Source organism: Cnephaeus nilssonii, assembly GCF_951640355.1.
Source record: "Cnephaeus nilssonii genome assembly, chromosome: 1".
NCBI classification, from domain to species: domain Eukaryota; kingdom Metazoa; phylum Chordata; class Mammalia; order Chiroptera; family Vespertilionidae; genus Cnephaeus; species Cnephaeus nilssonii.
In genome coordinates, this window is record NC_137072.1 from 115,087,787 (window position 1) to 115,099,274 (window position 11,488).

At 58.7% G+C, this 11,488-nt stretch overlaps 1 protein-coding gene across 2 annotated transcripts in view; it reads right to left on the reverse strand.

Annotated features, from left to right (window-relative positions):
* CRMP1 (collapsin response mediator protein 1) overlaps nt 1-10,611 on the reverse strand; it is a 41,990-nt gene extending 31,379 nt beyond the window's left edge. Inside the window, exon 1 of one of the 2 annotated variants that reach the window (XM_079781576.1) lies at nt 10,405-10,592. In XM_079781576.1, the coding sequence (XP_079637702.1) occupies nt 10,405-10,443 (39 nt within the window). In that variant the 5' untranslated portion in view covers nt 10,444-10,592. Of the gene's footprint in view, nt 1-10,404 lie in introns of both variants that reach the window. The other variant, XM_079781577.1, reaches the window with a different exon arrangement.
* Nucleotides 10,612-11,488: the final 877 nt, after the last annotated feature.

Here is an 11,488-nt window from a genome sequence, read left to right on the forward strand (position 1 = left end):
ATTCCCTGTCAGGGCATGTGCCCAGGTTGCAGGCTCAATCCCCAGTGTGGGGTGTGCAGGAGGCAGCCGATCAATGAATCTCTCTCATCATTGATATTTCTATTTCTCTCTCCCTCTCCCTTCTTCTCTGAAATCTATATCTGTTTCTATATCTATATATCTATATATCTATATATCTATATATACTTTTTTTAAAAGGGATCTCAGAGGTTTGGTGTTCACACTGGGAAGGCAGCTCCCGCCGGGGCTGCTGGGACACACGGATTCCAGGGGGCTGCCTGGTTCGCCCCTGGGAAGGGGCTCGGAATAACTGAAAGACCCGTCGTTTCTGGGAAGATGAAGAACACGTTCTCTCTGAAGGGCAAGCACGGAAACGAGTCTCAAAAAGTCCAGGGAAGCCCCGTTCTTGCAGACATGTGCTTGTCCGCGCGTTAAATGCTGATGGAACGGCTTTCTCTTAAGACAAAGGAAACATCAAGGTCAGTTTTGAAAGTTATGAATCCTTCACATCCTACAAAGCCATTGATGGTGAGCTCATGTTTGCAATTCAAAAATCCAACTGGCCCAAACCCCACTCGTACACGTACAACACATCACCGTAGCCTCGGGGAGCCTCAAGTCCTTCGGGATGGGCCGCTGAAAGTCCCAGGCCAGTGCTCTTGTCAGTTCTCATTTTCCAGCTCTAGATGGTGCCCAGGAATTCACAAACAGCCCGATGATGCCCGCGTGGACCCTCTGTGGTAGATTGGGTTCCGGTTTCACAATCCCACCTGCCTCCACCCACATGACTTGCTTTGACCAATAGAATGAGAGTGGCCGTGACCGCACCCTCTGAGCTCAGGCTTCAGGAGGCTGGTGGGTTTCAGCTCAGGCTCCGAGAGCCCACCCTCCGCCGGAAAACCGCACGACCCAAGAAATGGCGTCTCCTTAGGTCTGCGTCCCAGGATGAGAAGAAAGACGGAGCAGACCTGACCCAGACAGAAGCCCGAAGACAAGCCTGGCTGCGCCCCGCTGCGCCTCGGCCCCGCCCAGGCCTTCCGCTGTAAGTAAATCGTCGGTGCCAGGGCCGCGGGGTTGCCTGCTGCTGGGCATCGCTCCATCAAAGAGAACTGGCACCCCATCGGGGTTCCGTGCCCAGAGCCACAGCCAGAGACCGCTATCTGGCCCAGAGACTTCATAGTCCCAGGACTCGGTCACGACCTTCGGTAGCCAGAGCCCCTGCCTCCCAGCTCCGGCGCCATCCCCACCCAGCCTCCTCTGACTGCAGCACACGCCTAGGACTCACAGAAAGCCAGCCCGCTGCCTTTGACTCTGCCCCGGGGGACGGCCTGTCAGCCGGAGGCCCTTTGTCACACTGCCCAGGAAGGCAGCCGTGTCGGTGACAGGCCTGACGCCTGACGCGGAATCTAATTAACACACATTGTACTCCACTTGCATGGGCGGGGGACACCGGTAGCATGGCATTTTCCTCCTCGGCGAATCAGAGCCACAGGCAGTCCCCATGGGCTGCAGGCCCGTTTCCATGACAACTGCAGTTACAACACAGAGCTCTCAAGCCCCAGGATACCTGGCAGGTATTCAGGAAACCCTCCCTGCGGGACTGAGCACCTGGCTTTAAAATAGCACCCCTCTGCGGTGCCCCCAGGAGTGGGCAGGGCCTTCAGGCTGCCCACAGGAGGCGGAGGCCAGCTGTGCCGGCCTCTATGTCTACACCCACTTTTGCGTGTCCTGTCTGCGTCTCACCTCACACAAAGCACTCTGAACAGAAACCCACCGCCTTTAAGAAACTCACGTTCCTGAGCGCAGGCTCGGCGTCAGCTCTGCACCCCGTGGGCTTCCAGTTTCAATTCCTAAAGAAGTGGGTCTGATTGCTACCAACGAGGAAACTGAGAAGTGAAGCCAGTTGCTCCAGGTCACACAGCCAGGAGCCGGTGGAGACACTGGGTAACCTAGAGCCACCTGCTGCCTACAAAGGGACAGCCCAGCGCCCCCTGGTGGTTAGCCCCGTGCTCTCCTCCCTGTACCTGATGAGCAAGTGGGAGCCTCAGGTCCTTCCTCACAAAATGGGGACAGGTGAGAACAGACAGGGGACAGGTGGGAACAGACAGGGGACAGGTGAGAACAGACAGGGGACAGGTGAGAACAGACAGTACGCGTCTACTCAGCTCCTATCCAGCCCGTCACAGGCGCGTGCACCTCCTCTTCCCTCCTGATAGCGTTGCTGCAATTATGGCCAAAAGCGAGCAGGCAGAGTAAAGGCTCTGAACGTTGCAAAGGGCTCTCCAGAGGGAAGAAATCAAATGTGAGACCCAATCAGCTAACAAACACGGACAACACCCCTGCGAGCCGGGTGCGCTCACCGTCATTACCTCGTCCGGTTAAGGACATGGGCCTCCCCTGGCCCCACAGGTGCTAATCACCCTGAGGCTCAGGCAGGTCGCCTCTCTGTGGTCAGTTTCCGGTGTAAAGAGAGGGCACAGCACTTAGAACGGGGCCTGATTTTTTAACGTCCTTGCAACCTGGGGGGGATGGATCGCATTCAGATGCTCATGTTCATCCTCAACGTCTCCCTCACCGTCACCCCCAGACCCCTCCCCAGGACAGCCTGTGACCCTGCGGACACACACATACGCGTCAGCCCTCTCCTGGAAACCCGTCCCCAGCTGTCCTCACGCAGACGAAGCACATCCTCCTGGCTCCCCCAGGCCGGGCTGCTCCCCTCTCCTGGCCTTGTGACCCTAACCCCCCATCTCCTGGTGGGCACAGGCTCTGACGCCAGGAACCTGCTGCCTCCCCCTAGAGTCCCCACAGCACGAGGCTCACGGCCTGGTTAGTGCTGTTTCCTGACCTCATGACGCTTTGTCTGCCAGCTTGTTTTGATAAGTATCTTCTCCCTGATCCTTTCCCCCGGGACTGACTGCACCTCAGCCCACACAGCCTCTCCGCAGGGAGCCCGTGGCTAGGCACTGAGCTCTGTGAGCCTCAGGCTCCTCCTCTGCCCGTGGACGTAATCACAGCACCGCCCTCACGGGGCCGTGAAGGTACTCTGCAGGAGCTCTCCGCACACTGAACACTGGCCGCTGAGAGCCAGTGCTGAGGCCACACGCCTGCACTGGATGTTCCCACTGCTTTTATCGGCTCCTCAAGCGAGTCTGTGACGCTGGGATGTTTAGAGTCCGTTTGAAAGGTGCCCAGTAAGTTTTATTTTGGATCCATTCTGTTCCGCAGGCTCAGAGACCAAGGACAGCAGAAAGAAGAAAAAAATGCAACAAAAAATCCAGACGTTGTACCTGGAAACTGTGCCGGGTGAGGACCAGAGAATCGGGGCCGTTTGGGGACCGAGGGGGCCCCAGGCCTCTGTGATCAAACAGCTTCCAGGAATATCCGTGTGGAAGAGGAAGGAACCACGAGATTCCGAGGGCAAACATGGGGCAAAAGGCAGACCCTCGCGCCGCATACAGAAGAGCTGTCCAACGGCAGAGCTTCCTAGAGTAAAGCAGGTGCTGGGGAAGTCTCCCCGTCACTGGGGGCATGCAAAGGGGGTTTGGAATTCCTACACTGGAGGGGAGACTGCCGTGGAGGAGACGCAGTGGGCACTCTCAGCCTCCTTAAGCACACACACAAAAAAATACGTACATTGAAAGGCTCCTTTCAACTTTGAGGTGGCATAAATCAAATACTGGCTGAGACTGGGCGGAAGGCCTGAGGGTCCACAAAGACGGTGTGACAGAAAGTACAGGCAGCATCATCGGGGGTCAGGTGCAACATCGCCCCCAAGCAGCCACCTCTTCGCTCAGCGCATTTCTGCTTCGGACCCACCGAGCCTTCCCATGACACTGATTCCAAGGCCTGACACCAAGCAGTTCCTCAGCGAAGCAGTTCCTCTGGTGAGAGGCGCCCCACAATGACCCCGCCTGTCTCTGGGAGGTTCTCATTGTAAAAGCCTGCCTTTCACTGTGATTGCAGCGAAGCCCCTTTGTAAATCAGACCCACCCTCTCCCCGCTGCCCACGCACCACGAGGAGGCTTTGCGCTCTCTCCGAACGCCCTTCGTGCCACCCTCGTCTCCTTCTGGGTGGCAGCCACCTACATGCTAACTCTGCGAAGAGGACATTTGCTAAGGAACATCAAATGCAGGAGCGGCTGGCACCTGGCTCGGCAAAGAAGCACCGCTTGCCATCCCCTCTTCATTCATCCCCTCCCTCGGTTCAGAGTCCCAGGTCTGAGTCACCGTGTGCAGAGTGCTCCTGGGGACACGCCAGGGAGGATCAGACGCTGCCCCATCCTCCAAGCGCGTGAACCCACATGAATGGAGTGGGAGTGCCCACAGTTCCAGCTCCGGGCGGAAGGAGTCCCTGCAGGGGATGTGCCCGGCTTACACACAGGCAAAGGGCCGCGAGGGCGAGCCTGGTCAGGGAGTGGCCGGCGCCTGGGCTCAGGCCTAGGGAAGGGGCGGGAACTGCCCCCTCGTGTGTCCAGGGCCATCACCTCCCCGCTTTTGGCGGCTTATTTTGCAGACCAGCCACCCCACGAAGCATCCTAGGCCCCATGCCCCTTCCCAGGCCGCCAACACCAGTTCAGGGCTGTCGGCTCGCAGAGCGGTTGTGATCTGGCCACTGCCTCTCTCCAGGGCAGTGACTCTCCACCTCTCTCTGTTCGGGTCATACTTACAAATACAGTCCCCTTCGTCACGGTTTCGCTTTCCGAGTGTCAGCTACCTGTGGCCAACTGCGGTCCAAAAGCATTGAACGGAAAATTTTAGACATAAACCATGCATATAACCCTGGCTGGTTTGGCTCAGTGGAGAGAGCATCAGCCTGCAGACTGAAGGGTCCCAGGTTCGATTCCAGTCAAGGGCACATGCCTGGGTTTCGGGCTCGATCCCCAGTAAGGGGTGTGCAGAAGGCAACGAATTAATGGTTCTCTCTCATCATTGGTATTTCTCTCTCTCTCCCTCTCCCTTCCTCTCTGAATTCAATAAAAATAAAAATATAAAAAACAACAACAATGCATATGTTTTCAATTGTGCGCCCTTCCGAGGAGCGTGCTGAAACCGCGCTCCATCCCACACTGTATGCACGGCCCACCTGTCAGTTCCTTAGGAGCTGCCTCTGTTATCAGATCGCAGCGCTTGTGTCCAAGTCACCCTCATTTCACTTAACAATGCCCCGAAGTGCAAGAGTGGGGGTGCTGGCAAATAGGACATGCCAGAGAGAAGCGGTGAGTGTGTGGATCTATGCCGGAAGCTAATTCCAGCAGGTCATAAATGCAAGAAGTTCATCAAAAGGTTGGTAGACCTTGAGCCTTCAGCAAGGGCTGGAAAATACATATTACTGCCTGTTGGAAATGGCTGAGGGCACTTCCCCAAACCTGAAAAGGATGCATAAATGATTGCTTGCTGCCAGACAGCTGAGGGCATTTCAATCTACATGTTATTGCCTCCTGCAGGCCAAACACCTGAACAGCCATAGGCAGTTCCCCCAATCTGATAATGGATTCTGTATATTAAACCTTGCCTTTGATATGTATATCTATCTTGCTTTAGGACAATTTGTGTTAATAAAAAGCAAGGGGTCCAGAGAGACAGGAGAACTTGGTTCCTACAGCCAAGCTCCTCTGGCTCCCCAAAATGCCTTCCAAAATTATATTTCGTCTCTGGACTCTAATAATTTACATGCAGCCCTTCTCCAGATTCCTGAACCCTTCTAGATGCTGGATAAGACCCCCGGCACATCTACAGGAAAAAACAGTCCACGTAGAGCTCAGTACTATCTGTGCTTTCTGACACCCCCTGGGGGTCCCGGAACGTATCTCCTGGAGATGGGGGGGAGGGGTGGGTAACCGTGATGTAAAAATTTGCAGCATCATTAAACACCACCACCAAATAAGTCAGCCATCATTACCAACCCGCCCTACATCATGGGCCTGTGTCTGTCTCAAGAGGCCTTTAATAAAAGCTCCTTAACTGCACTTGCTTGCTCTTCAGCACCAGGCGCTGTCCACTGCCCTCACCGCTTTTTATGTGCTCAAGGGGCCAAGTCCTCTGAGGTTCCCCGCCCAGGGCAAGAACCATCTTTTACTCCCACAAAAGTGAGGCTCCATTCAACACCGTTCTGCTTGTGCGTGCTCAGGGCTCCAGCTAAGAGATGTGACGAGAACACTCTGTACACCTGGCTGTAGCGAACGTCAATTTTAAATGCTGACCGCAATGTAGCAGCACCCGCGTGGAGGACTGTGTCAGTACACAGCACGTTGCGGGGACCCTGGGGCTGGGATTCCTGCATTCTCCTCGCTTCTGTACACGGCTCCCTAATCTCCATCCCTGGCCCCTCACCTCTCACCCCCATTCCATCCGATTTCACTCTGCGAAACAAACCCTACGGGCATCTCAAATCCTTTGTGTAAAAGGGCAGGGAAAGAAACGGGATATTTATAGACAGGCTGAATGCCACCCTCAGGAGCAGCGCAACAGGCCTCACACGTTTTCTGCACATTTGCACGTTAGAGCAACGCCTTCCGTCTCGTGTGACTCTCGCTTGATCTTTCTTCCCTGCTCATCGTTCCCTGCTCATCTGTACGGTGTGATTTTTTTTGCACACCATACAGTATCACACCTACCCTCATCTACACTCACACACTCAACTATGCACACACACATACACTCTGAAGCGCACTGTAACACACACAGAGGTTTCAAATCAGATGGTGATTGCTGAGCCGGCCGACCAGCCTGTCGGCCCTCCCGCTTGACTGAGCTCGTCATGCCTCCGCCGGGCACGGCAAGAGCCTGTACACGCCACCACGTCTCTGTGGGCCTCAGTGCACTCTTTGGAACATAAGGAGGACACACTGGGCTGTGTCCCTCACAGGACAGCTCTGTAAACCAAGTGAGAGGTCATGGAATTCCTGCTGGATTCCTGCTGGAATACGCGGCAAACGCGGAGGTGATCAGGCCTCAAGAAGCGTTATTTTGAGTAATAATGCTTAGCCACCATGGCGGACACTCTTGTCTCCCCCAACAAGGAGCAGGCGGCCCCCTTCGGCGGCTCTGTGAGAGCCAGGAGCCTTGGCAGGGCCAGGAGGCCACGTGCCTTTGTTTGCCCAGAGCCACGCCCAGGACCTTCCAGTGGCTCAGCCACAGCCCTGGGCGCCCAGGGTGAGAAACAGCTTCCGCTGAGTTAATCCCCGGCTGGGTCATTAATTTTTTAAAAAGCCACACATGAAACAGAGCCTCGTGAATATTTTAAACAACCCTTGGGGGCGGAAGCTAAGTGGTTCTGCTTTCCCCCTCTTCTCTCTCAAGCTGCTGTATTTTCTCAGGAAAAGGCTGAGGTGGAAAAAAAGAAGGAAAAGACGCCACGATCATAATCAACGGGAGCAGAACGTTTCCTAACCGGCCGTGTCCCTGCCTGTGTGCACACGCGCCCCGCCTGGGGCGGCCCTTCTCCCCCTGTGCCAGTGTCCACTCTCCTATCTCGGCATTCATTGGCAAAGCTGGGGCCGTATCCCCATTGTTCAGATGAGAAAACTGAGGCTCACAGGAGCACAGAGTGACCCACCATCAAGCAGGGGTGACTTGAGGATGCACCTCCAGGCCTCCAGGCCGCACACACCCTGGCTGCCAACAGCGTCTTATGTCTCCAGGACTGGCTCTCAGTGCGGAGCAGCTGCCCTGGGGAGCAGAGGCTGGGCTCCCACGATGCTGGCCTGGCTGGCTTTCCTTCGGTCTCTCCAACATGCCACACTGGGAGTGGGGCAGGGGGGCTCCCCCTGCCGTGTCTCCTCCGGCCTCCCATACTCCCCCTACAACATCCCCTCCACTCGGTTGTGATTCCAGACTGAAATGTCAGCCTCTGCTGAACTCTGGGAAGGTGAGGGCAAGGCTGGCTCCTCCCCGGTTCCCTCACCCCCAGCCCGCCCCAGGAGACCAGGTGCTTTAATTTCTGGTAATTACCAACTAAGAGCTATTGACCAGAGGAAGGTGCACCCTGGGAAAGCCACAAGCCCCGCCCACTTAGCCACACTCCTGCTCCTGGGGAAGCTGAGGGGCCCCGGGAAGGAGCTCCGGCCAAGGCCACCCTCTCGGGCTCGCCGTTTCTCCTCCTTTAAACCACGGGTCTCTCTGGCTGGGACGGGCTTGAGGACCAAATGAAACACAGACGCCTCCTCAGGGGCGGCTTCCTCCTCAGCGTCTCCTTGCTAAAGGCTACGGAAGCCCTCAGAGTCCCTTACACAGGGGTCCCCAGAAGGACTAAAGCAGCAGGACCAGCCAGCAGTTCCGAAGCCCCTACTATGTGCTAACACGCACTGAGCGCTCAGCCAGGGTCCTCTTAGATGCTCAAGTGTGATACCCACTTTGGATATCAGAGCTGGAGGCTCAGGGAGGCCCCCGAGCAGGATGCACCCGGACATCTGGTGCAGAAACCGGCCCCCTCTCCACTCCAGAGCGCCACGCGGGAAGGCTGGCAGAGTGGCTGATGTGTGCAGACTGAGCACTGTGCACCCCCAGGGGCACCACTCCCCCAGACCCACCTCGAAGACCGTCCTGCTAAACTTCCTTCTTGGGCCCTGACCGGTTTGGCTCAGTGGATAGAGCGTCGGCCTGCGGACTGAAAGGTCCCAGGTTCGATTCTGGTCAAGGGCATGTACCTTGGTTGCGGGCACATCCCCAGTGGGGAGTGTGCAGGAGGCAGCTGATCGATGTTTCTCTCTCATCGATGTTTCTAACTCTCTATCCCTCTCCCTTCCTCTCTGTAAAAAATCAATAAAATATTTAAATATATATATATAAGAAAAAAAATAAATAAACTTCCTTCTTGGAAACTGGGGTTCTGGGAGGGGTACAGACCTGCCATGGGCCACAGTCACAAAGGGACTCGGGGCTCCTACCTTGTCAGTCACTGCCTCACCCCTCCCCATCACCTGCCTCGGTTCCCCTGGAGGGTAGGGTTAGACAGTCCCAAGAAAGGGACCTGCTCATACAAATAACCCCGACTTTCCTACCACTCGGCTCAGCCTGAAGCAAGCACAGGCCACCCACGGGTTCTTAGCCACCTGAAGGTGTTGGTCACTGTGAAGGTGTTGGTCACTGTGCCTCCCGTCCCAGGGCAGGGATTCAGGATGCGGGGGGGGGGGGGGGAGGGGGGAAGGGGGGGTCCCCACCCTCAGGAGTTGCATCTCTGCTCGGGAACTCAGCACAGCTCCACTGGCTAGACCTGCAGCCGGCCGGGAGGGGGTTCCCTGGGGAAGAGTCAGCCCCTAGCTGGGTAGGATGCAGGGCTGTTCTGCGTGAGCAGGGGGCCCAGGTCCCTCCCAACCTCCCTGCACCTGCATCCCGGCCAGCGCACAACGCCCCCTCCAAGGACTCATTGGGAAGATTCAATAAAACAAGGTCTGCAATATGCTGGGCAGGCGGGCAGGCGAGTGGGGATGCCGGCTGCCTCCTCCTCCTCCCCAGGCGGCCCCCCTGCAGGGGCCCTGGAATCACCCCTGGGCCCGGATTTTGGATCCCTGAGGATGTGGGGGTCTCCGTCCCGCAAACCTCAGGCACCACCCTGGAGCATTCCTCACGCCCAGAGTGCCACGTCCCAGCACCCAGCTGCTCCCGCGCCCACCACCCCAGGCCCAGGGTCCCCGTCCCTCAGGAATGGTCTGCTTCCACTGGGGTACCAGGCAGGCCGGCCGTGGGGCAGAGGCCAGGGTTCCTGACGGCGAAGCCCTCAGCTCCCCACCAGAGACAAAGCTTGAAGAAGTGGATGCTTTGTTCCCGGCCACACCCAGGGACACGGGGACCGCTCGGCCCCCACTTAAATCCCCACGCCCCAGCGGTAACCCTTCCCGGCCACGGCCCCCAGTGCTGCCCGGGGCTGAGTTTTAACCCGGGGAGGCTTGGGAGGGGCCCTCCATCATGGCGCGGTCTCGGGGTGCAGACTTCCACCCCGCGGTCTGGGAGGGGAGCGGGGCGGCCGTGGGTCTTTTTCCTTCCTCTGTGTTTGAAGGAACTCGGCTTCGAGGTGCAGGAGCTGGGCGGTGCGGGCCCAGACGCGGGAGGCTCGGCTCCAGGGCAGAGCCAGGAGGTTCGGACCCTGCGCCCCTCCCTCTTTTGTTCAACTCAGCATCCTTCCTCCCAGGCCACGCCATCCTCTGGCACATCCCCTGGGGAGGAGGGGGCTGCAGGCCTCGGGACCCAAGCCTGCAGCCCCGCCCCGCGTGCGGGGCTCCCCCACCCATTGTCCCCCGAGGCTGGGGGGAGGGGGCTGCGATGCGAGGCCCGCCCCGCCCCAACCGCTGTGGCGCAGAAACCCTCGGGGCCGCCCCTCCTTTCCCAGGCGGATCCGACCCCGCGGTGACCACCCCCACACCACAAAGAGCCGCGGGCGGGCTGGCGGGCTGGCGAGCGGCTTACCGTGATGTGCGGGATGCTCTTCTTGCCCTGGTAAGACATGGCCCCGATGGCGCCCTGGGCCGGCCGGTGGACCTGGGGGCTGTCTCTGCGCACTGTCGGGCTCTCTCTCGGTCCCACTCCCCACGGGCGTGGTGACAAAGCCCGGGAGCGATGCTGAGACGGAGGGAGGCTCGGCGCCCGCGACTGCTGACGCGCCCGCCGCCCGGCTCCGGCCTGCGCACCGCCGCTCTGGCTGCCGGCACCGCCCGGCGCCGCGAGGGGGCGGGAGGCGGGAGGACGCGGGCGGGAGGAGGGCGCGGCAGACGGCTCCTCCCGGCGCGGAGCCGAGCCCTATTCGCCTCTCGGACTGGAACCAGGAAGCGCTCCCCTTCCGATCTCCCCACTCCGCCCCCGCCCCCCCCCAAATCGCGCAGGCTGGCAGACCCCCGCCCGGCGCGCACAGGCGGCCTCGCTCTCGCGATGGGGAAGGGCTGGGTGTGCAGGGTTCTTTGCAAAGCCGGAGACGGCCTTGGGTGCGCAGGCAGAGCTGGTGCGCAGCGCCGACGCAGCGCGCAACGGCCCTCCCCCCTCCCCACAGCCGCTGGGGGGAGGGCGTGCGCGCCGGTGCCCAGGACCCGCCCAAGCTGCTGGAGCTTTCAGCCCCCCAGAACCGGGCTCAGAGGCGGCCCCTCCTGCCTCTCTTCCCCAGACCCCGTTTGTCCACAAGCCATCCCCAGAATAGACCAAGCACTTTCCCATCTCCAACTCCAAGCCTTTCTTCAAGCTGCACCCGCTCCCTGAATAGCCTGCCCGAGACAAAAGCGTACCCATTCTCCCAGACTATCCCCAAGGCTTCTCAATAAAGCTCGTTCCCATCACCCTCCCCACCCGTCACTGAACCAGCCTTTGGAGAGGGTCTAGCAGGGACCCAGGAGACAGGGTCCTAATTAATGGCTGGCCTGCTCCACCCCTGCACCAGCTGATTGGTCCATGCCAGGCCATCAGGCTCCACCACAGTCTCGCCTACTGGACAGTGACTGTCTCCAGGGCCAGACCATTGGCACTAAGACACCCCCCCCCCCCCCCGCCTCTTGAACAGACGGGA